This window comes from Podarcis liolepis, assembly GCF_965112155.1.
Source record: "Podarcis liolepis genome assembly, chromosome: 2".
NCBI lineage: Eukaryota > Metazoa > Chordata > Lepidosauria > Squamata > Lacertidae > Podarcis > Podarcis liolepis.
In genome coordinates, this window is record NC_139555.1 from 76234166 (window position 1) to 76258222 (window position 24057).

Genomic DNA, 24057 nt, shown 5'->3' on the forward strand with positions numbered 1-24057 from the left:
TAGGTGACTTTCCATGGTAAGCATAAGGTTGTTAGAAGGTGGCTGTCTCTCTAATTTTTTGTTCCAGTGAGGGGATAAACCTGTGTCTTGGCAGCACTTTAAGACCGCAGAACTGGGCTCCTATAACTGAGTGCCTCCCCATGGAAAAATATATCCCTACATGTAGAAAACTAAAATGTCCAGAAGAAACTAGATTATTTTCCCCTCCTAGTATTCCAAGTACAACTAATGATTTTTTAAGGCATGGATGAGAATTCAAATGGAGTGAGCCCCACCTGCAATCTGAAGCGGAAAATCTCAAATAGGCATAGATTTAATCACACCAGTGAGAATTAAGCCACACATAGGCAGAATTAAGATTCTGAAGGTAAACGAAGCATCACGGAGACTTGTGGCGACTTACTTGTCTAGATTTTCATCTAGTGTCTCGTATGAATTCTTGTAACACTCAATTCTTTTCATGAAGTCTTCTGCAGCTTCATCGCTACCACAGTCAACATAATCAGGACTTCCCAGCTTCACTTGCTGGTTGAGAAAGAAAGTATGGGATTCTTTTTTATTTAAAAAAAATACCCTTGCTTATTTAATGAAATTTGTATACCGCTTATCTATTAAAAAAACCTCTTCTAAGCAGTTTACATAAAATTAAAGCATCAATAAAAGTCAGTGTTAAGTTATCGAATTCTTTTTACAAAACATAAATAAAATCAGCAGTTAACAATATACAATAAAATTTAAGGGTTTTCAGTTTAGAAAAAGAGAAGTCAGGAGTGACATGATAGAAGTGTACAAAGTGTATGCATATAGTGTGGAGGAAGTGAATAAACAAAAGTTCTTCTCCCTCTCTCATAACACCAGAAGGCTGCAACATCCAATGTTACTGATGTCAGAAGACTCAGGTGAGACAAAAGGAAGTATTTCTTCACACAGAAGATAGTTAAACTATGGAATCTGTTCCTACAAGAGGCAGTGCTGGTCGTCATCCTTAAGAGAGGATTAGACAAATTCATAGAGGCGATCATGGCTACAAACACTGACCGCCATGTTTGACTTCCACTGTCAAGAGGCAGTATGCTTCTGAATACCAGACACCACAGATGTGGAGAGTGCTAATGAGCTTAGATCCTGCTTGCAGGTTTCCTGCAGGCATTTGCTTGACCACAGTGATAACCGAATGCTAGACTAGATAGCCCACTGGCCTGATCAAGCAGGCTGCTCTTCTGCAGAACAGACCAGGTTCAATCCCTGGCATCACCAGGTAGGACAGGGAAAGACTTTTGTTGGGAACCTTGGGGACAGGCTGCCTGTCAGTGTGGATAATACTTAGCTGGATGGACCAGTGCTCCGATACGGTCTAATAGAAGCTAAGATAACAAATTTGCACAACAGCAAACATCACGTGTAACCTGTATTGCAAGGAAAAAATGGTTGCCTGCTTGTAATTTAGGTTTTTTTCAAATAAAACATATATTGAAACTTCCTTTTTTAAAAAATATAATGATTGTGAAGAAACTGGAGTGGACATTGCAAGAGCTTTTGTTCAAAGCAATTCTGACAAAGCCTTGCATCTAACGATGTGCAAGATTTGCCATGAAGCAGAATGCAGGAAGCATTGTGGGCCAAATGCCTTCAATTGCAATCTTCAACAGAAAACTGCAGAAACAGATTGTGTGCAATCCATAAATCCAAAGGATTGTATAAAAGTAGGTAAAATGGAGAAGGGTAAAAGGAAGCAGCTGTACCATGTGACTGATTTTGGAAATTATATTGAGACATAAAACCTTTTCCTTCTTTTAAAGCAGAAGTTGATACTCACCACAATATTTGCAGCAATGACTTCTGGATCAACACATACTGACTCCACAAAGAAAGTCTTTGAGACAAACAGGAACAAACAATTATGGAAGTGACAAAAGAGGGAAAGGGTTAGAACAGATCCAGTGACTAATACTGCAAATGCAGGCTTGTATAGGCAGCAGCATATTTAGTCTTACAAACTATGTTTTGCCTTTAAATACGCCTTCTGCTGAACATCCCATCAGAGATCACACTTTATGCATTTCCCCTGGTACTTTTGGGCACCTCCAAACAGCATAGTGTTAATGAAGCAGTTGCAAATTAAGAGGGCGAGTCATTGAAAGGGAGTCAGGCGGCACACTGGCTTAGAGCCTACGGCACAGTAGCAAAGCCTTACTGTAGCCTGACATAACCTCTGATCAAAAAGTACAGCTTCTTTCCAAAATTGCAACACAAAGTAGAAGCCTGGGGTGTTGGCACACCATACTACTTCTCTGTCAGTGAAGTCTGCTGTGGTGAAGAAGCAGCACTGTTGATTTGCCAGCAGCAAAGACAAAACAGACCCAGAAAGTAGAATAAGAGGTGTATAAACAGGCCGTTCCTACCAGCAAATAAAAGTATTAATACAGAATACTTAGCTGCAGTATTACAAACTGTTAACAAACACAGATGCTTTTGAGTTGAACTCTATGCAAGGTATCTTTGGGAGGATGAACAAAGAATACACGCCCCAGTAGTGGTGTGTGGGGTGAGGCAGAGTCATAGAGATGCCCTTTGGAATAGTGGCATCATTGTTGCTTCACTGGACAAAGCAGAAGACCAGTGGAAGCACCACGAGTGGGGTGGGTGGGTGTCGCACAGCCCCAACCCCATTACCACCTCCATCCAGCTCTGTCTAGGTAAGGAGAAGAGGTGCCTGTGTTGGGAAGGCAGCCCTGCAGTTTCATCCCGCCACCTGCATTGCAACTGCATGCTCCCCCATAAAGCAATCCACCCACAGAGAAGCTGTATTGCCAAGGGAGTTAAATGCTAATAAGACAACTATGATATGCTAAGGAGAAAGACAGTTTATTCCAGCCCACTGTCTGAAATCCTAGAACAGGGTCTCAGAATCCTGTCTCCCACTCAGTGGCAGTAACCATTAGCACAGTAGGACCCATTATCAGCAAACAGGGCGACTGATTACACATTAGGAGCTGCAATTAGTATGGTTTAATGGAGGCGATACTTATTCCACAAGACTGCTACTGGAAAATATCACATGAAGTTCCAGTCAATGCCATCGCTTAACTATCGTGTATTGAGAACAAAGCATCAGTCTGTACTCCCCCATTCGAGCCATTTCAAACATCTTGGCTCTTAACTCACCTTATACCCATTTTCCTCCCCAAACTTATAGATGGTTTCTCTGCGTTCCCTTGTTGTGTTTGTGGCATCAAAAACCTAAAGGAAAAATAAATGCTATATTAGAAAATAGAAAGCTACAACCCGGAAGGAGTAGATCTCATGTAACAGCAACCAAAGGGAACAGATTTGTCACAAACTACTCTTTCCCCACCAAACCTTTTACATGTACCTGTAGAAATGAAATACAGGCACATAGCAAATTCATGTTACTGGCTCTGTGAAGCATACATGTTTAAACACAGAGGTACAAAGTTTATTCTTGGTTCACTTCATGGAACAAGGATAGGAGGCAGTCCAAATAGCCCAGTGCAAACCCCCAAATTTGGTATCCCTTCCCCCAAAAAATTCATGCTCGCTTTTTGTTGTTTTGTGCAATAAACTCAACAATTTTGTACCACTAAACACAAGTATATACTGAGACATCAAATCAGGTTTATCATTTAGTCCTCACAGTTCAGGTCATTTGCCAGATCACAAATGTCACAAATGACTAGACAATTAAGAACTTCCAGTGGGTTTGACTAAGGTTTGATTCATAGAATTTGAGAGCTGGATTATGTAAGTGGACTGGAACCGATCATTTCTGAACAATGAACAATGGTACGTATGAAATATGTGGGGAATTCTTCTTTCCTGGTAAACTATGCCTTCCCACACATTTCATCATTGTCCTTGTGTAACACCACAACATGCTTTCAAGAAGCTTTTTCAACAAAACCATGCAAACAAACATTACAGGCTAGAAAGCTGAGGGGCAATTTTAAAGATTAAAATAAGGAAACCAGTAAGTAGCAAAAGGCACAAGTTCATCAACAGGAAGGGGGGGAAATCAACTGCATGAATGAAGGTCAAGGATGGCTACTGGGTTATCATTTCTTTCTGTTCTTAGAAAAATCATGCAAGGTCTATGTCAACATCACAAACTCTATGCAGCACAAACTGTACACTAGACATCTCCCTGGAATTCAAAAAGCAAGAAGAGGAGAAAAATGGAAACACTGCAAATTCTGTTGAACATTTACTGCACCAGAAACTTAACATCATATTTCAAACAGGAGAGATACTTCCTAAAGCAGAATTTATGAGAAGAGGTTCATGGTCCTAACTTGGTCTCTCCCCCCCCCCCACCTTTCCATTATAATTCATAAACATGTCATCCTAATCTCCATCTAGTATGGAATCAATAATTAAACCCCCACTGGTCTGAACAATATTGCAATATTAATTTTGCATTTAGAACGGTGGTGTCAGTAACTAATGTCAGAAAATGCAGCTAGTTAATGGTTTGGGGTGTTGTTGTTTTTTGCAAAGGGGTGAGAGAAACACTTACTGCCACATGCCCATTTTCTTCACAAAGGTATCGCCGAACATCATTCAGTGCTGCTAAGGCACACTGTCTTTAAAAGAAGGGATAATATAACAATTATATTCCCGAAAAAATTGCATCATTAAATATACATGGCACTTACAGCATGCTTAAAAGCAAAATACAAAATTTCGGAATCAATTAACCTATTTTACATCCAAGACACACACTTTAAAAATGTAGAAACAAGTTAAACATTTTCTTTCAGACCATAAAGCTAGTATAGTAGTACTAAGATTATAATCTGTATGAGGAATGCAACCCTTAGGGCTGGTCAATAATTTGAGCCATTGTAGGGTCCCTTTCCTTGAATTGATAAGAGCTGGTAGCAGCTGCCTCAAATGCTGAAAACACAAAACATTCCTGCAGATCAAAGCAACACTGTGAAGCAAAAGGAAAAAGACACATTACAAACTTACTTTCGGATTTTCAGGCCTTCTTCATTGTCTGGCAGGAAGAACTCAAAAGACTTGTATGTTTTTACCAAGTCTCGCCGATACTGACCAACATTAAATTCTGCATGGAAAAAAAATCAAGAAACTTGGCTTTAACAACATCTGCTTTCTCCTATGATGTATAGATGAGCCAGCATAGCATCAATCCTGATCCTACGAATCAGGAACCCTACCCCCACCCCGGTTTCAATCTCACCTGTGCCATGTACTCAACAGGTGGCTACAACCACTCTGCTTCAAATCATGTACAATATAGGAAGGCAATAATACAGATTGACCTTACAGGGTTTTGTAAGGAGTGCAACTAGATAATGCATGTTAGTTCTTGCTTCCCCTTGTATTAGGTTGCAGCCCTGTGTGCATACCTAGGAGCAAGCCCTGTGAGAACAGCCTCATGTTGCGAGTCTCATAGGCTAACACCTGTAGGCTGCATGATTCACAACCCTCAGGATTCCCACTGTATGAAAGGCTTCGCGTGTAGACCAATGCGTTGACACAAGGTCTTGGTAGTTTAGTTGAAGCCTGGCTGCCTTTACTCAGAATGAGTTTGCAGAAGAAAACAGTAAATAATGTTCTGTTTTTCTAAAACAACTTGTATCCTGGTTTGGATAATATTGTGACTTGGGAGTGTATGAATCAGCCTTCAGGTATGGCAACCTTTGGATCCACAAAGTAATAAAATACGTAACACTTGCTGACCTGTAGCAAACGGTAACAATTCCTAGCAACCTCAGTAACTTTCTAGATTCTTGTCAATATAATGTTCATCTAAGAACAAAACAGCAACACTCAACTTTAGATAGTAATACATAAACCGCCAGGCTGATTTTAAGCAACACAGCCATATGACAAGCCGTACTAATGAGAGGGAAGTTCCCCCTTCCCTCAATGGTCATCATAAGACTGGGCTGCATGACAAGTTCAAAATTTAAGGAAAATAAAAACAGAACAGATGAAACTGTTTGCTGATGAAACACATTTGGGTTTTATGCTTTTGCATGGATGCCCTTGGGTTATATGAAAATAACTCATTCCTTTCCCTTCTCAAACTAACATGTTGATTATCACGCTATGCCCTCTGCAAGTGGTCCAATCAGGAGACTCCTCAGATCTTCCCAGCACCAATCAACTGGACAATTGGGAAGGGGGAAGAAAGCACTTGATGGGATTTCAGGGATTCATCATATCCTCCCACTGCCCAGCTTTTTAGTGCTGGAAACATCTGAAGAACACACCAATTGCTGCACTCCTCAGCTGTTCCCAATGTCAACCAGCTCAATGGGGGGGGGAGAGAGGAGAGAATCAGCTGGGGGCCACAGGGGAATTAGTCAAGAGATGAACATGGTTTGCCCAGGTGTGTCCCAAAGTGTCGTGCACCCAGATAGCACTATAAAAAATAATCATAATATTAAAGTTAACAAAATAATTTTAAGCAACCTACTCCCAACAAAATCTGTACCATACGAAGAAAAAAGCAATCACCTTTTGTGGGTACTCCAATCCAGTTTAAGTAGCGTGTCAATTTCTTTGAGATGTAGGTCTTCCCTCTTGCTGGGAGCCCAACCATAACAATCAGCGTAGGGCAGTTGGTCATACATACTGAAAATAAAGATATATACTTGGTAATCATGCCAAGTAGAAGTTCGGGTTACAATTAAGTCCATTTAGGAAACAGCTGTGTTTTTTTGGACAGGATGTGAACATACTGTCGTTCCCACTGTGGTTTTGTTTTGGTTTTTGGATTTTTTGGTTGACACAACTCTTGATGTTTTCCCAGCAAAAAAAGCCTGCCTAACTGGATGAACTGTACAAAGCTACATTTTACTTTTATCAGAAGAGATGCTTAGAAATCTAACACATTCCTAATCCTTGCTATCAGTTCTATATGTTTATTCTTAAATTTCTGCAAAGCCAAAGGTTTCCCCTTGAGTCATCTTTTCAGTTTTTCTCAATCCTATAAAAGCAGGGTAGAAAACAGGCAGCAGCACTGATAAATGGATTTAATCCACTTAAAAACTTTTGTTTGCAACCAATACAGTTATTATTCTTTCAGGAGTCCCTAGCCTGTGCTAATTGGCCTAAGTGAACATATATCTCTCTTCCTGACATAAACAGTATTTTTCAGCATTTTCAGCATTCAAAATAATCACAGAGTGTTCCAAATACAGCAAAAAGGTCAAACACACTGTTATGGCTAACTTGAAAAGAGGGTTACTGAGAAACAACCACCAGCTGAAATTCTAAAGCAAATTTCAGCATCTCTGATTACATTAACAAGCCCTTTGCTAAGGGCAAATTCAGTGCAAGCAATCTAACTTTAGAACTTCTGAAAGGAATTCAAAATTACAAAACAAACAATGTGCAACGCTATATCCATGTGTCAACCACTCGCTTAGGAAAGTGCCTGAAATGTTGTGCAACAGTCTTTTCAAATAATTTTAGTATGTGACAACAGAAGCATGTGTTGAGAAACAAAAACAAGAAGGAACAAACATGTGAAAGACACATCGTGTCCCTAAACAGGCTAAGAAGCACTGGTTTATCAGTCCCATTTTAGTCTCCCTCACTAAGTACTTTTGTTGACTGAGTGCAAGGAAAACACAGAAGAAAGCACACTACTTTATACCGTAAGAGGTCCTGGAAGGAGCTGTTCAACTGTAGTCAGAAAATGCTGGGCAGCCTCCCTCGGGCTCCACAAAGGTGAGCTAGTAGAAGCATGTTTTCGAACACTCTTTTGATATTACTCAAGTGCCATCACCTCCGCAGCTCTACTTACTTACAAAGAATGATGGCCACAAGACAATATGCAGTTAGCTATGCTTAAAATGTCCTTCAGACCAAGTTCAGCATTGCAGCCAATGCTAGGGTTGCCATACATCTGGAATTTCCAGGACATACCTGGAGTACTGCAGTCGGAAGCAATGTCCAGGCGAAAACTAGCTGGGAAAATCCAGACGTATGGCAACCCATGTCGGCAGTTTTCATTAAAAACAGCTTTCCTTAAAATATAGCAGGTTTGCAAAAAAGAAAAGGAAAAAAAAGTCCAACCACTTTTGTGTCCAATTTTTCACTTTTTGAAATATGGCAACCCTAGTTAGCTGAGCACAGTAAGAAATTCTATGAAAAGTATATGCGATTTTGTTGATAAGTAAGGAAAAAAAGCTAAGATTTATTCTCAACAAGGGAAAGGGGGAGGAAAATATACAAAATCAGACTATTTCGGGTTCAAGCTCGAACAGTGCAAATATAGCATTTGCTCTCTCTTTTATTAGCTAGAAAATGGGGGGAAATGAAGTTGCCAATGTTTGTGGCAAACAATACATAATTTTCTACCTTTGTTATCCATTCTGAGAGATAAGGAATTTGGCCTAATTCTGATTTAAGATCCATCAATGAAAACATCAGACACACTAGAACTTAGCTGCCTGAAGAAAACTCCATGCTAGAAAGTTGTACAAACTATTCTCAATAAAAAAGCCACTACGTACTGCAACTATTCTTCATATCAGAGGTGAGTGAACTGGGTCTGGCTATCACGTCCCCCCCACCTCTCACGACAGCCAATCCCCCGACATAACCTGACTGTCTGGCCTTGAGAAGCCCCTTTCAAGATACTACTATTACCCACAATGCTTTGCAAGAGGCTAAGCAAGACCCGACAACCAGGTGATCAGTGATGCCTGCAGACTCCCTTTTGGCCGAGTGGCTGATATAGAAGCAAGAATATGATGAACCGAGAAACAGAATGCATTCAGTGCAATGTGCGGGCGGGTGGGGGTGCTTTGAGCAACCAGAAATCAACTAAGGATTACACAAGGCACATATGACTGGGGAAAAGGCAATAGGAGCTTATCACAAAATGAAATGGGAATAAAAATATTGGATTAACTAGGTGACGTCTAGGTGTGAAACCATGGTTACAGAAGCCTGCATGTTCAAAGCTGCCAGAATGTAACCACTGAGTATCTAAAGCAGGCACAAGACTTTCACTAGGACCATGTCTTTTATTCCAAGGGGGGAGGAACTCTGCACTTAAGAGCAGGGTTTGAAATTAACAGGGAACATTTTACACCCAAAGATTCTTCATTTGAAAGCACCTCAAAAAGTCTGGGTGCCATTTTTTTTTGCACCTGGCTGACGCTCAAGTACAGTGGTACCTCGGGTTAAGTACTTAATTCGTTCCGGAGGTCCATACTTAACCTGAAACTGTTCTTAACCTGAAGCACCACTTTAGCTAATGGGGCCTCCTGCTGCTGCCAATTTCTGTTCTCATCCTGAAGCAAAGTTCTTAACCTGAAGCACTATTTCTGGGTTAGCGCAGTCTGTAACCTGAAGCGTATGTAACCTGAAGCATATGTAACCCGAGGTATCACTGTATTACTGAAATGTATGTGCTTTGAAGCCTCAAAGTATATGTTAAGGATAGACACAATATGTTAAAGAATTTAACAATAAAAAGTAGAGTGCTTTGAAAACTAAAATATGGTACCAATATTTTTATTGTAAACACCCAATCAAACATGTATTAAAAAAATTTTTTGGATCCATTGCTCCGTGTCTGCTTCTCTGGAGCAGCAGAAAACAACCTTTCTCCCTCCTCTATATGACATCCTTTTATATATTTGAACATGGCTATCATATCACCCCTTAACCTCCTCTTCTCCAGGCTAAACATGCCCAGCTCCCTTAGCCATTCCTCATAAGGCATCGTTAGATAGGCCTCCCAGAGTAAACACTGAAGCTGGCATCTAAGCCATGGCTTGTCTTAAGTGTTGTGTATGTACCCAGACTTATAGTTTGTCACCCCCCAGGCCAGCTATGAGCAGTAAACCAAGAACAAACATTGGTTACAACTTCTGGTTTGTTAGAGCAAGACAAACCATGAGTATGGGTTCAATGTAATACTAAGTCAGCCCCTGGGCTCAGCCTCCAGGGCAGCAGCAGTACCAGGACAGGAGTGAGGCAGCTGCAATATTCAGTCCAGAAACCTGCACCTTTGCTTGTTTGCACTAAGCCATGGTTTGGTTTAACCTTATGCGTCTCTTTGTATTTCTACAGCCTGCATTAGAACTATGATATGATGACCATTACTTGAGTGGAGTAATAAACTGAATTTTAATATGTTGTTGTAAAAGTAATGAGAACCTGTGTTCTAGAAAAACATTCCAAAGTTTAATAGTCCACGGACTTTATCAATGACAACAACAAACACTTTCATACTTTCAAAAGCTAAAGCGTTTAATCAGCTTCTTATTAACTGGCACTGGAAGCTTGCATTTATCTGCCTTTGAACCCATCCTGTTCAATTAGCCAGTCACTAAATGACAAGGTCCTTGTTCACATCAGATTAAACAACTTGCCAAAGAGCTAGAGAAATAAACCTGTTATCCCAGTGCACACAACACTCTTCCCCCCCAGGGAGATAGCCAGCAATTACTGAAATGCAGCACAACAACCACAAAACTTTCCCTTTAGCAGTTTTACTCTTGCTTACTTGTGGTCAGCTTGGGGCACTGTTGCGTTGAGACAACAACCTCAAGGACAGAATGCTAAATAATACTTTGTCTTTTTCTACTACACGAAGTGTTTCTCTAGGACGTTGAAAGCACTTCATGTATATTGTCTGGAAGGAAATAGGTTCCCCATCTCTGTAGCAAAGCCAGCCGTAAAGACTTACCATTAAGCCTATACTTCCCTTCAGTCCTTGTCTCTTTTTTTGCCCAGGCTTCAATAGTACCAACTTTTGTACTGAGTGTCAAACAGTGCAAAAACATTTATGGGTCAGTCATCTATTTTTAATTGAGCTCTTTTACTCAGCTACTGTGGAAATAGTAACCTTGTGCATTCCTCTTTACTTTCATCAGCCTGTTCCATGACAAGGACAAAGATAACCATCACAACCGGAACTCTCTCTCTCTCTGCACATCCATTTTCACATGAGGGAAGGCCTGGACAATTGTTTTCCCAATGTTTAGAGACATCCACTATGATAAATGTTTGACAGTCCTGCACTACTGCTATAGAGAGGGGCCAAAGTCTGGTGGCAGAGCACATGCCTGCAGAAGGGTCCAGTTTCAATACCCAACACCTCCAGCTGAAAGTATCAGGAAGCAGTTGATGTCCCTGCTTGAGAACCATACGGGGCTAGATGGACCAAAGGTCTGAAGTGGCATATCTGCTATTTGTTCATGCGCCAGTCTCCTTAGGACAGAAAGGAAGAACCTGTCCTCTTCTCAGATGTTGCAGGCCTACATCATCCTTGATCATGCACTGTGGTGACTGGAGCCGGTGGGAGTTGCAGTCCAACAAATGGAGTCACAGGCTCCCCATCCCAGCCTTAGAAACTGCACCATCTATGCATTTATTTTATACTCAGTACTACCTTTAAGATCTTTGCACGTATGCCTGCTGGTTCAGAACAGGCCTAAACCCCTCTCCCCTAGTCTTAACAGAAGTATTCCATTATTTTGACCATATCTTATTCCAAATGCACACTTAAAGCACTAGTTAAAGTGTTAAACTGTGTTCCAAGAAGCACTAATTCAAATAATTCCAACAAGAAGCTATTTGAAACCATTAACCAGCCAAATCCTTCTGGAATACTGCCAAAATGGGGCCAAACTGCTGTATAAATTTATTCAACTCCACATTCACACACAGGTTCCGGGAGGACTGTGCAGATCTTAAAACAACCTGAAAGATTAACTCCAAAATAACTTTGGTTCATGCCAATTATAGAAGGGCCAGGTTGCGCTCAGTTTCGGCTTAGTACAAAACATCTTCAGGATTAGATTACTGAAAACGATAGCAGATGGATATCACACTCTTTCATCATTAATGCTTCAACTTAAGCTAAGAGCAGTCTCTCTCTCCCCCCCCCCCCGTTAGTCAGTTCAATGTCACTTTTTAATAGCTCCTTCAATTTCTATCTTCATTTTCCTAGCCTTCAGCCTCTGTGGTAATAAATCACTCTGTTCAAAACACTAATATTCCCATTGTCCCAACACCACTAAAGTTTTTTTTTGGGGGGGGGGGTTAGTGCATGAAAAATCCATGTTAGAGGAAAGTAGGAAAACAGTAACATCTACAGTACAGTTTTTGCCAAATTATAGTTAATACACATGGACGCACAGACCCCTCCAGGAATTGAGCAAATTGATGTTGTTACTATGAACTATAGTCTTCTTCTGCAGTTTTATTTTACCCTTCCTTTCTCAACCACGCATCTCCATAGCAGGGATAGGCAACCTATGGCCTGGGGGCCAGATGCGGCCCAATCACCTTCTCAATCCGGCCCACGGATGGTCCGGGAATCAGCGTGTTTTTACATGAGTAGAATGTGCCCTTTTATTTAAAATGCATCTCTGGGTTATTTGTGGGGCATAGGAATTCGTTCATTTATTTTTTTTCAAAATAGAGTCCGGCCCACCACATGGTCTGAGGGACAGTGGACCAGCCCACGGCTGAAAAAGGTTGCTGACCCCTGCTCCATAGCCTCTTCCTTCCCCTATACTAGTGGGAAACACACAGGAATGTTTGGACATATCACTAAGCCATGATTTACCACTACAAGTCAGTGAGCCTTGCATGCACATACACCCCTCACCTTCCTGCAAGGAGATCAGAAGCTTCCATATTAGATGGAACTGCAGTCCTCTGAACCCCAAACTGTAGTTAATCTGAACCATGATTAGTTGAAACAATCCAGATGCATAAAGTATAGTTTGAAGTTGACTTGCTTCCCAAAACCATATACCCAATCTGGGATGATAAAACAAATTGATGTTACTCCCCACTCAGCCATGAAGCTCACTGGGTGACTTTGGGCCACTCACTATGCCTAACCTACTTCACAGGGTCGTTGTGAGGATGAAATGGGGAGGATCAGAACCATGCACCTTGAGCTCCTTGGAAGAAAAGGGTGGTATATATAAATGTACAGTGGTACCTCGGGTTACATACACTTCAGGTTACAGACTCCGCTAACCCAGAAATAGTACCTCAGGTTAAGAACTTTGCTTCAGGATGAGAACAGAAATCGTGCTCCGGCGGCGCAGCAGCGGCAGGAGGCCCCATTAGCTAATGTGGTGCTTCAGGTTAAGAACAGTTTCAGGTTAAGAACTGACCTCCGGAACGAATTAAGTACTTAACCCGAGGTACCACTGTAATAAATAACACAAATAACTCCCAAACAGAAGCAGCTGCTTCCAATCTCCTCTTCATAGCCATACTGAAGGAGGAGCATGCAAACCAGAGATTAGCGTTGAGGCCAAAAAAAAAGACCCAAGAGTGGTGCCTTTTACTTTCAATATCAGGAATTAGATAAAAAATAGTATATTCGTTTGTAAACTGTTTGGGGACCACTGCCATTCAGATCATAACAACATGCCATTGCCTGTATCAGAGATGCAAATAACCACTTGATCACTTAGCTAGGCCAAGTAGCAATCCACACCACCATTTTAGACATAGGCATGGAAGTGACTTGTACTGCTCATGACTTAACCCTGCAACCTGCCAAGTGGCATGCTAGACATATGCTGTCATTTTTTTTCAATGGTTGCAGCCAACATGGGGGCTGATATACCTGATACGGTCAAAGGTAGTGCAACAAAGGAGCAGAAGGCATCTGTAAGCTTCCAGAGACAGATTACTGGAGAAAATAAATTGCCAAAGGGGACATGAATCTATGTAATCTTGAGACAAGAGTATCCTCTTAAGTGAAAGCCAATTTGATTAGATATGACTCCAATAGACAGGCAGGCAGGCACACTCATTCTTTCAAACTATGTTGGCTCGCACCTGCCGATATACCTGATTTTTTGGGTGGGTGACTGTGGGACAAAGTATGCATTCTGCTATAGGTGAACAGACATCCTGCTTACAAGGAGCCCATCTCTTCTCAGGATTTGCCTCATTTTCCAGTTCTTTGGTATTTATTACTGGAACGGAACCAAACCAAAAATATTGACACCCATTGCCTGCATGTGTTCTTTAGTGCAGAAGCAAGAAATCCACCGGCCTGAGAAACCCAGAGTCCCAGAAGGCCACACGCAGGATCACTGAATAACAGCCTGTTAGATTAGGCCAATGGCCCATCTAGTCTAGCATCCTCTTCTCACAGTGGCCAACCAGATGCCTGTGGGAAACACACAGCAAGGATCTGAGCACTTTCCCATCCTGTGGTTTCCAGCAACTGGTGTTTAGAAGCATTACTGCTTACAGTTGTGGAGGCAGGGAATAGCAGTAGCTTTCGATAGCCATCTCCATTAATATATCTAAATCCTCTTTTAAAGTCATCTAGGTTGGTAGCCTTCAAGGCCTCCTATGGAAGCGGATGCCATAGTTTAATTATGCACTCCCTGCATGAAGAAATACTTTCTTTTATCTGTCCTGACTCTTCCATCATTCAGCTTCACTGGATGGCCATGAGTTTTGGTGTTATGAGAGAGGGAGAAAAAACGTTCTCTCTCTCCATGCCACACTTGTCCATGTACATGTCTATCATATCAAACCTTACCTTTTCTCTAAATTAAAAAGTCGCAGATGCTGCAACCTTCCCTCCATCCCCTTAATCACTTTAGTTGCCTCTTTTTGAACCTTTTCCCAATCAACAATATCCTTTTTGAGGTGAGGCAACCAGAACTATACAGTATTCCAAATACGGTCATACCCGAGATTTGTACGACAGCATTTTGATACTGGCAGTTTTTCCTTCCCTAATGATCCCTAGCAAGGAATTTTCCTTTTTCATCACCACTGCAGCACACTGGGTCAACATCTTCATTGAACTATCTACTACATTGAACAAGACCCCAAGGTCTTCTTCCTAGTCCACCAACCCCAGTTCAGACCCCAAGAGTATGTATGTAAAACTAAGATTTTCAGCAGCCACATGTGTAAATTTACACTTGTTTACATTCAACTGCATTTGCCATTTTACCACCCATTCACTCAGTTTGGAGAGGTCCCTTTGCCACTCTTTGCAATCTCTACTTGTTTTAAGGACTCTGAAAAAATTAGTATCATCAGCAAACTTAGCCACCTCACTGCTCACCACAGGGGGGCAGGGAGGAGCAGATGCCCCCCATAATCAATAAAAATCAATAAAAATACATAGCTAACTGAGGTTCTGCACCCCTAACAAAAGGCCTGCCCCCCAAAAATCCTGGCTACGCCCACTGCTGTTCACTCTAAACTCTAGATCTTTTATGAGTAAGTTAAAAACCACAGGTCCCAATATCGATCCTTGGGAGACTCCACTTTCTACTTCACTGCATTCAGAGAACTGCTCATTTATTCCTACTCTTTGCTTCCAGCAGCGTAACCTATTTATGATCCATGAGAGGACCTTTCCTTCTATTCACTGACTGCTAGGCTTACTAAGCAGTCTTTGGTGAGGTACTTTGTCAAAAGCTGAATTCCTCCTTTATCTCCCCCTTGCCTTTTTTGTTGTTCATGTTGCTCCTGCTATAGCTTTTATTTTATTTTCTTTCTTTCTTTTATTAGAAAGCAAAGAGCGTGCAAGAAAGCTGGGGTACAGGGAGACTGAGGAACAGGGGGGCAGTACACTTGGCAAAGGGGGTCAATGTCAAGAGTATGGAGAAACCACCTGATTTCCTCCCAAAAGGTGGACGTTATCAAGTATTTATTGGCAGGATCTTTAAGGCGAAACACATTCTATGTACTTTTTACTGCAGCCCACCAGAAGGCGAATGGCAGCTAGCAAATATCTCCAGAGCCTGTATGAGTCGCGAAGCCCTTGCGCCAAGAATAACGGGCACTCAGAGGGCATCGCTTCGATCCCTCTGAGCTGCGCCTCTCCAGGACCCCAATGGACATGCGTTGGACACGGCGCTCCGGCAGCGAGGAGCACAGCCACTCCGGGCACCAGCGGGAGGGAGGGTCATCCAGCTACCCCGCCTCTCCTCGGAAGACGCCGGCTTTCCTATTCTTTCTGCTGAGGTGTTAAGATTTTTGCATCGCCTCTCGTTCCCCTCAAGAGGCCTCCGCTACCACGTCCTGCTTCCTCAATCCCCGGCACACACCCTCGCGGGCTCCGGGCTGATGCAACTCCGGTGTCCCCGCAAGCCAAGGCGCCCCGAGATCTGCCCGCCACTACTTGCTTACCGCCTCGCTGCGCGCTGTGCTTTGCAGGCAGCCCGTTGTTGTAAGGCACCCAGATCTTCTGCAGGGGGTTCTGCGTGAGCTCTCGAGCCGGCGGAGACGCCATTCTCGCATTGGGGGCTCGCTCCCTCCTGCGGTCCCGCCTGCTGCGACAAGCTCCAAGGAAGATCCGGGAAGGTGCGCCGCCGACAGCCAGCCAGCCGGCGCGTGTCCTGGATCCTCGGCTACACCGGGGGGGGGGGTGCTGGCAAGGCCACCGAAGGGTGGGGCCTGCAGGACGCTCCGCCCCCTCAGGCCAGCGCGGGGAACAAGTTGCGGAGCAGGAAGACTCGCCCCCAACTCCGGAGCGAAGCAATGCGCGCGAGGCGCCGAGGCTGGGCTCCGCCCCCTGCGCGCTTCGCGGAGACAAAGGGATGCCTTGGCCGCGCAGGCTTTAGAAACGGGCTGGGGTAACACAAGGCAAAGCCGCACTGGGGTCCATGGTGCTTACTCGTAGGTAGGCGCATATGGGTAAAGGAAGCATCAACCCGCTTTAAATGCCACTTAACGTCTGCAGTAATGTGTTCAGGCTAATCCGCAACTGTCCTTGGGGATGGGGGGGGAGGGAATACAGTCATTCACAGGTTTGTTACGCCTTAGCATTTTGGGAGCTGTAGTTTTAGGAGAAGGCTCAGTGTGGAAGATCGTTAAGAGTCCTTAACGACTTTTTAAAAAATCCAACATCACTAACCGTGCAATCCTGTGCATGTCAACTCAGAAGTGATCGCCGTTGAGTTAAAATTGGACGGTAAGTGTATATCGGATTGCAGCCTAAACCACTTTAAATCTCCAGAGGGGTAGTCAAATTGGACTGCAGTCCTAATCACTGACTGGCAGCGTTGGGGTTTATACAACTCCATCGCTCAGGTTGTAAAGGGGGGGGAGGGGCAGGAAAAAAAATGTCCCTTTGCTGCAGCGGTCATGGGATGGCAGCCAGGCCCTGCAAATGCCCAGTTTCTGGGATTGCCAGCAGAAATTTCCAACCACCTGATTTAAAAATTGAGGGGGAATAATATATTGCCATTAGCTGTGCTCAGTGTGCTTTGGGTGGGTGGGAGTTAAAAGTGAAGACAGAAGCCCCTGCTCTAACATGAATCATAATGTATGCTCAAGCATTTTATTTAAGTAGGTACTGAACATTTCAAAGTGCAACCAGTCTGCCTGCAACTCAAGAGAACATTAAGAACATTAATACATGCAACAGAGCCATGGATTTGTTCTGGCATGAGGTCTAAGGCGACTGACTGTTGCAATCTGATAATTAGAAGAGTTGTTTTCTTAAAACTAGGAATCCAAACAAGCTTCACCTCTGACCAGCAGTATTAACAATGAACTGCATTGCTGCCAGCCACTCTCTCACACAGAACAATCCCCTAAATTCTTACCAAGGAGCTCAACCTCACCACTCTTTTAATTATATCTCAGCACTTTTGACTCAAAAAAATTCAGCACTGTCTGGGAAGGTGAACTAAGCTGATGCTTAGAGAGCCATAACAAGATCAGTCATTAGCTTCTACAGCAGAAGTGACCAAGAACTCCAGAAAAGGAAAACACCTTCCTTTCTTGCCTAAAGGTAAGGGTAAAGGTTCCCCTGACCGTTAGGTCCAGTCGCGGACGACTCTAGGGTTGCGGCCCTCATCTCACTTTACTGGTCGAGGGAGCCGGCGTACAGCTTCCGGGTCATGTGGCCTGCATGACTAAGCCGCTTCTGGCGAACCAGAGCAGTGCACGGAAACGCCGTTTACCTTCCCACCGGAGTGGTACCTATTTATCTACTTGCACTTTTGGGCGTGCTTTCAAACTGCTAGGTTGGCAGGAGCAGGGACCGAGCAACAGGAGCGCGCCAACCTTCTGATCGGCAAGCCCTAGGCTCTGTGGTTTAACCCACAGCGCCACACGCGTGGCACCTTTTAATTGGTTTCTGAACCCTGGCCTAGAGGAAGCTCCATGCCTGAGGCACTGCAAGTACCAGGAAACAGGTAATGCCCATTATCAAGGTTAATGTTCTCCCTTCAAGCAGGACCCCTTATTACACCCCACACAGTTCTGCACTTGTCATCCATGGTAGGCCTCTACTCTTTTAAATGCTCTCCTCCTTGTTTATCCCCTGCATTATTGGTTTTGTTTTAGATGCTTTTATACTGTAGTTTTATTAGCTTTAGGCTGAATTTTTTGTTTTAATGATAATGGATGTTTTTAATATTGTACACTGCTTAGAGATTTTTAAATATTAAGCAAATTACAGGTGCTTTAAATTAAATAAATATCTAGGGAAATTGCTCCCTCTCATAACCAAATTCTAAAAGGATAAAAAACTAAAAGCAGTGTTCAGGCCATGCCCATTCAGTCAAGTTAGTTAGCTCTGCTCACCCTTCCTACCTTGTTCCCTGGTTCTTTATTATTTTGTACTCATCAGGGTTCCAAGGGAAACTGCAACCTTGAATTCTTCTTCTATGCCTTCACCCCAAAAGGCTTGCCCCCCTGTTACTCTATTGCAGACTGGTCAAGGATCTACAGGACAGCATCCTCCCTCAAGTGCTGATAAGTCGGGGTAGCCAATGTGGTGCTCTCCAAATGTTATTGGACTCCATCTCCCATCAGCTCCAGTCTACATGTCCGATGGTCAAGGCTGATGGGAGATGGAGTCAAAGTATATCTAGATGACAACATATTGACTACCCTGGGAATTGATAACAACCATGTTCCGGGTTCTTTTCCCTCTTTAATTTTCTGATTTTTCCGTCCTTTCTGCTCTCCAAGCAAACCAGTAACCTATGCTACTTTAGGCACCTGAATTTAATCTCTAACCCCAGTTTGATCCTGCACATATAATAATAATAATAATAATAATAATAATAATAATAACAACAATAATTTATTATTTGTACCCCGCCCATCTGGCTGGGTTTCCCCAGCCACTCTGGGCGGCTTCCACAGAAACCAAAAAACACTAAAATATCATACATTAAAAGCTTCCCTGAATAGGGCCGCCTTAAGATGTCTTCTGAATGTCAGGTAGTTGTCCATCACCTTGACATCCGATGGGAGGGCATTCCACAGGGCGGGCGCCACCACCGAAAAGGCCCTCTGCCTGGTTCCCTGTAGCTTCGCTTCTCGCAATGAGGGAACCGCCAGAAGGCCCTCGGCGCTGGACCTCAGTGTCCGGGCAGAACGATGGGGGTGGAGACGCTCCTTCAGGTATACTGGGCCGAAGCCGTTTAGGGCTTTAAAGGTCAACACCAGCACTTTGAATTGTGCTCGGAAACGTACTGGGAGCCAATGTAGGTCTTTCAAGACCGGTGTTATGTGGTCTCGGCGGCCGCCCCCAGTCACCAGTCTAGCTGCCGCATTCTGGATTAGCTGTAGTTTCCGAGTCACCTTCAAAGGTAGCCCCACGTAGAGCGCATTGCAGTAGTCCAAGCGGGAGATAACTAGAGCATGCACCACTCTGGCCAGACAGTCCGCGGGCAGGTAGGGTCTCAGCCTGCGTACCAGGTGGAGTTGGTAGACAGCTGCCCTGGACACAGAATTAACCTGTGCCTCCATGGACAGCTGTGAGTCCAAAATGACTCCCAGGCTACGCACCTGGTCCTTCAGGGGCACAGTTACCCTATTCAGGACCAGGGAGTCCTCCACACCAGCCCGCCCCCTGTCCCCCAAAAACAGTACTTCTGTCTTGTCAGGATTCAACTTCAATCCATTAGCCGCCATCCATCCTCCAACCGCCTCCAGGCACTCACACAGGACCTTCACCGCCATCACTGGTTCTGATTTGAAAGAAAGGTAGAGCTGGGTATCATCTGCATATTGATGGACACCCAGTCCATTTGCCTATTGCCATCCATCTTTCTCCAGTCTTTTCATAGCACATTGCCCCTTTTGAGGTGCCCATGAAGCCTCAAAGCTCATCTTCCTTGAAATACTGAGGAGGGGTACCTATTTTCCACACTGAGAAGTATGTGGAGCTAAAGGAGTTAAGCTGGAAGAGTGACCCTTTTTCCCATCTCCTCTACATATTTTTCAAGGCTCAGATCAATAGCTGAACAGAAAGTGGAGCAACTGAGAGGGTAGGAGGGAAAGGGGGGAAGACAGGATAAAAGGGAGTGAACTACAATATTTGAGGGGAGGGAGGGAAATGGAGTGGCCAGGGCAGGAATCAGGAGAAATACAGAGTGCCAAAGAGCAAATAAAGATACAGAACAGCAACAGCAACAACTTCACCTCAATAAACAAGGACATGCAATAAAAACATGCTCGAAGGTTTTAATCTCTGAACAGTACTGCAGATCCTGCACTATTTGGCCAGCCAATCAGATCTGCAGTATTGGCTGAAGAATCCATGCCCATTTACTGGAAACCAGCCAGAAGATCAGTTGGTAGCTCTCGATTCCCGTTTACGCAAGGCTTATGAGTTCCTGGAAACATGCGGGAGGGGGAAAAGGTATTTTACATAATTGTGCAATTATCAAGTAGGAGTTATACTTTCCCACTAGAAAACTTTTATGTTTCTTTTTATCCAGCTTCTTAAAAGCTAGATGTGGTACTTAAAAAGGCATGAAAAACCTGTTCTTAGTTTCGCTGAAGAGCCATTTGCAGAATATTCATAAGATAAACAGCTGAGAGCTAAGTTTTATATTAGTCTTTCCCACACAAAGAGGGAAAACAGAAATTTTAAACTAAATGTTCTGTTCTGGTCCTGAATCATGGGGCAGGACAGTAGTTACTACAATGTGTTCTCTGCTCATTCAGTCCCTCTGATGCAAATCAGGATTTAAGCACCTGCTTTCTTGGGGTGCAGGTGGGGAATTGCCACTTAGCCCAGCTTATTTTCACACGTGTTGAAAATCGTGGTATAGAAGTATAAAAACAACTAAGTCCCACGACACTTTAAAGCAGCCTTCCCCAATCTGGTGCCCTGAAGGTGTTTGGAACTCCCATCAACCTTCACCCAGCATAGCCAGGTTAGCTTGGACTGATAGAGGACACACACCAAACATGTGGAAAGCGCCCAGTTGGGGGAGACTGGGATTTAGGGGCTGTCCTTGATATCACACTGAGCCTTGGAAGCCTCTCATAAAGCAATGGGAACTTCTTGTTTTTTAATTATTTCCCAGGTGGTAGATGTTTCAGTACTACTTAACTTCAAAGCAAGTGCAGTCTTTGTGACCAAATATGAAAGCTGATTGGGTAGACATTTCCTTTTCTAGTGCCATTTCCTTTTCTATCATCTGGAAGATGGCCTTGACCATAACCTAACAATAAGAGGGTCAGGAAGCTATCTATAATTACTGCAGTAAGGATTTACTAATTGTTCTACTGCTGTCTAGCTAAACTGCTTACCTTCAAAGGTGCTTTACTACTGTATCTTAAGACTGCAAGACAATACTTGTGCAAATAAATGCTTTAAATATTTTAATGTAAAAATTAGGTTAAAATCTTGTCTACTGAAAATAGCCAATCTGTACACAAAACATACTCTTCTCCCAAGTAATATGCCTGTGATAATGTGAGGTTGTAATGACATTCTTTAAGGATTATTTTGCTCTTTGGTGTTTTTTTTTTTAACATTTAGGGCTATTTAAAGGGTTTGTGATATTATGAGATTCTAAGGCTTGACTCAGATGTAATGATATTGGTTGAGTCTAAGCATTGTGATCTTGTGCTCCCCCTACCTCTCACATACCATACTGCAAGGCCAGGTCTAAACATTACATGCACTTCCTGATGTTTGGGAGCTCTAACGTGAGATCTTTATTACGGTAGTTTGCAATGCTGGCATGTTGCTTGACCTGCTTTTCATTCTCAGAATTCCATGGTAGTGCAACATGCTGTGTGGCAAATACAAGATTTACATTCAATTACTTGAGATGAGAAAGTGATTGCTTGCCGGGACAGTTTCTGTAGTGAGCTAGAGTGATGGATCTTGCAAATCTCTTTATAATATTGTGGTTTATTAAAATTATTGGTCAGAATGTCTGTCAAAGTCCTGGCACAAAGGAAATAGTCATTACTGTGCCTGAACATAGCAGCTATATTAGATCAGGAGACTCAGGTAGGCAAAACTGCATTTTAGTACTACTTGCACCCAATGATATATGTTTGAACAATGCAGTGCAAGGGCAAATTGTGAATAAGACCAAAAAAAATGGTAACACATGGTGAGGGTGAGGAACCACAACCATATATCTATCCACAAAGCTAACAAACATTCTTTTTATATACATATAAAAAATCACTTCAACAAAAATATTATATACATTATTACACTTTTCAAACTTTTTATTAAAAAAATCAATCAATCTTAGTATTAAATATCACTCCCTTGCTCTCTTTATGTGTGTGTTTATATGAACACAAGATATGGCCTGCTGAATCAGGCCAAAAGCCCAGCAAGTCCTGCATTCTGTTTTCACAGCCAGATGCAGTGGCGTAGCGTGGGTTGTCAGCACCCGGGGCAAGGCAAGTAATTTGCGCCCCCTAACCCCTAACCTGCCGCCGCTGCCAGCTTCTTGCTGCTGCCTGGTCTGGTCTGGTGTGGTTCTCTCCCGCGCTCAGCGCTGCACTGGGCGGCCGCTGCACTGTCCCTCCCCCAGATAGTCCCTCGCTCTCTCCCCGCACCGCACGCCTGGCACACACACACACCCCACAGTGGGCGGCGACCCGGCGGCTCGGATCAGATTCGCACAGCCAGCACTGCAGTGAGAGTGAGTGAGCCAGGTAGGGGCAGAGAGCTGAGAGTGCGAGCGCCCCCCCCAGATGTTGCGCCCGGTGCGGCTGGCCCCCCTGCACCCCCCAAGCTACGCCACTGGCCAGATGACCATGGGAAGCCCACAAGCAAGACCTGAGCACAACAGCACTCTTCCCCTCTGTGGTTCCTAAAATGATATACAGAGACTTACTGCCTCTGGCAGTAGAGAGAGACTATTATTATTATTATTATTATTATTATTATTATTTATACCCCACCCATCTGGCTGGGTTTCCCCAGCATGGTCAGTTAATCAGTAATAAGCAGAGTTCTGACAGCAATTATATTCATCAATATCTGCATTATATCTGTTTGTATTCAGTCAACAGGAGTAATTTACTCCTAAAATTTACCCTTTAGTCTTCCATCACAGTTGAACCAGCTAATCAATTAAATTGATCCTGTAAACCAAATATGTATGTGTATGTGTGCATTACTTGATTTCATATAATTAAAAATTAATGACATGAAATATCACACATTTTTTTAAAAAGTCAAATATCACCAGTAGATGGCACTTCATAGTCACATAGCCAAGCACTATGTATATGAAGATTTAAGGAGACAACAGGCCAGTTGTAATCAAACTAAAAAGGTAACCAACCTAGCAGTTTGAAAGCATACCAATAGTCCCCATAGTCACCTTTGACTGGACTTAACCATCCAGGGGTCCTTTACCTTTTTGCCTTCACCTGTTATGAAACTCTATGCAGAAAGTTTTGGGGAAACAACTTTATTGCTCTAGAGCAGAACTGAAGCTTATTTCCAGATCACCTAGCAGGAAACAAAGATTTAGAGATTCTCTCTACAACATTTTCTGGAAGATTTTGTGCTCTGGCTCTCATTCATTTATCCAAAGCAATAAGAATAGAAAATGAACAAAGGTGAGATAATATGTGGAAGAGGGAGCTATGTTAGAACCCATAACTCTCATGTGTTTTATCTGTTTGGCCTTCATATTCTAATCCTGGGTTAAATATTTCAGGTGGTGTAATGGGTCAGTGCGTCTGGCTGTTAACCAGAAGGTGGGTGGTTCAAGCCCACCCAGAGACAGCTGCGAACAGGATTTCTGCATTGTGGAAGTTGGACTAGATGGCCCTCAGGGTCTCTTCCAACTT

General features: G+C 43.2%; 1 protein-coding gene across 6 annotated transcripts in view; it reads right to left on the reverse strand.

Moving 5' to 3' along the window:
* PFKFB4 (6-phosphofructo-2-kinase/fructose-2,6-biphosphatase 4) overlaps nucleotides 1-24057 on the reverse strand; it is a 68199-nt gene that overhangs the window by 22170 nt on the left and 21972 nt on the right. For 3 of the 6 annotated variants that reach the window (XR_014522416.1, XM_083489012.1, XM_083489013.1), the window contains exons 2-7: nucleotides 6508-6624; nucleotides 4990-5086; nucleotides 4535-4601; nucleotides 3166-3240; nucleotides 1817-1873; nucleotides 404-525 (exon numbers count right to left, since the gene is read on the reverse strand). Coding sequence is in view for 4 of the 6 variants with exons in the window: in XM_083489012.1 (XP_083345138.1) it covers nucleotides 404-525; nucleotides 1817-1873; nucleotides 3166-3240; nucleotides 4535-4601; nucleotides 4990-5086; nucleotides 6508-6624 (535 nt within the window). In the remaining 2 variants the exon portion in view is untranslated. Of the gene's footprint in view, nucleotides 1-403; nucleotides 526-1816; nucleotides 1874-3165; nucleotides 3241-4534; nucleotides 4602-4989; nucleotides 5087-6507; nucleotides 6625-16155; nucleotides 16510-24057 lie in introns of those variants that run through there. The other 3 variants (XR_014522417.1, XM_083489010.1, XM_083489011.1) reach the window with 2 other exon arrangements.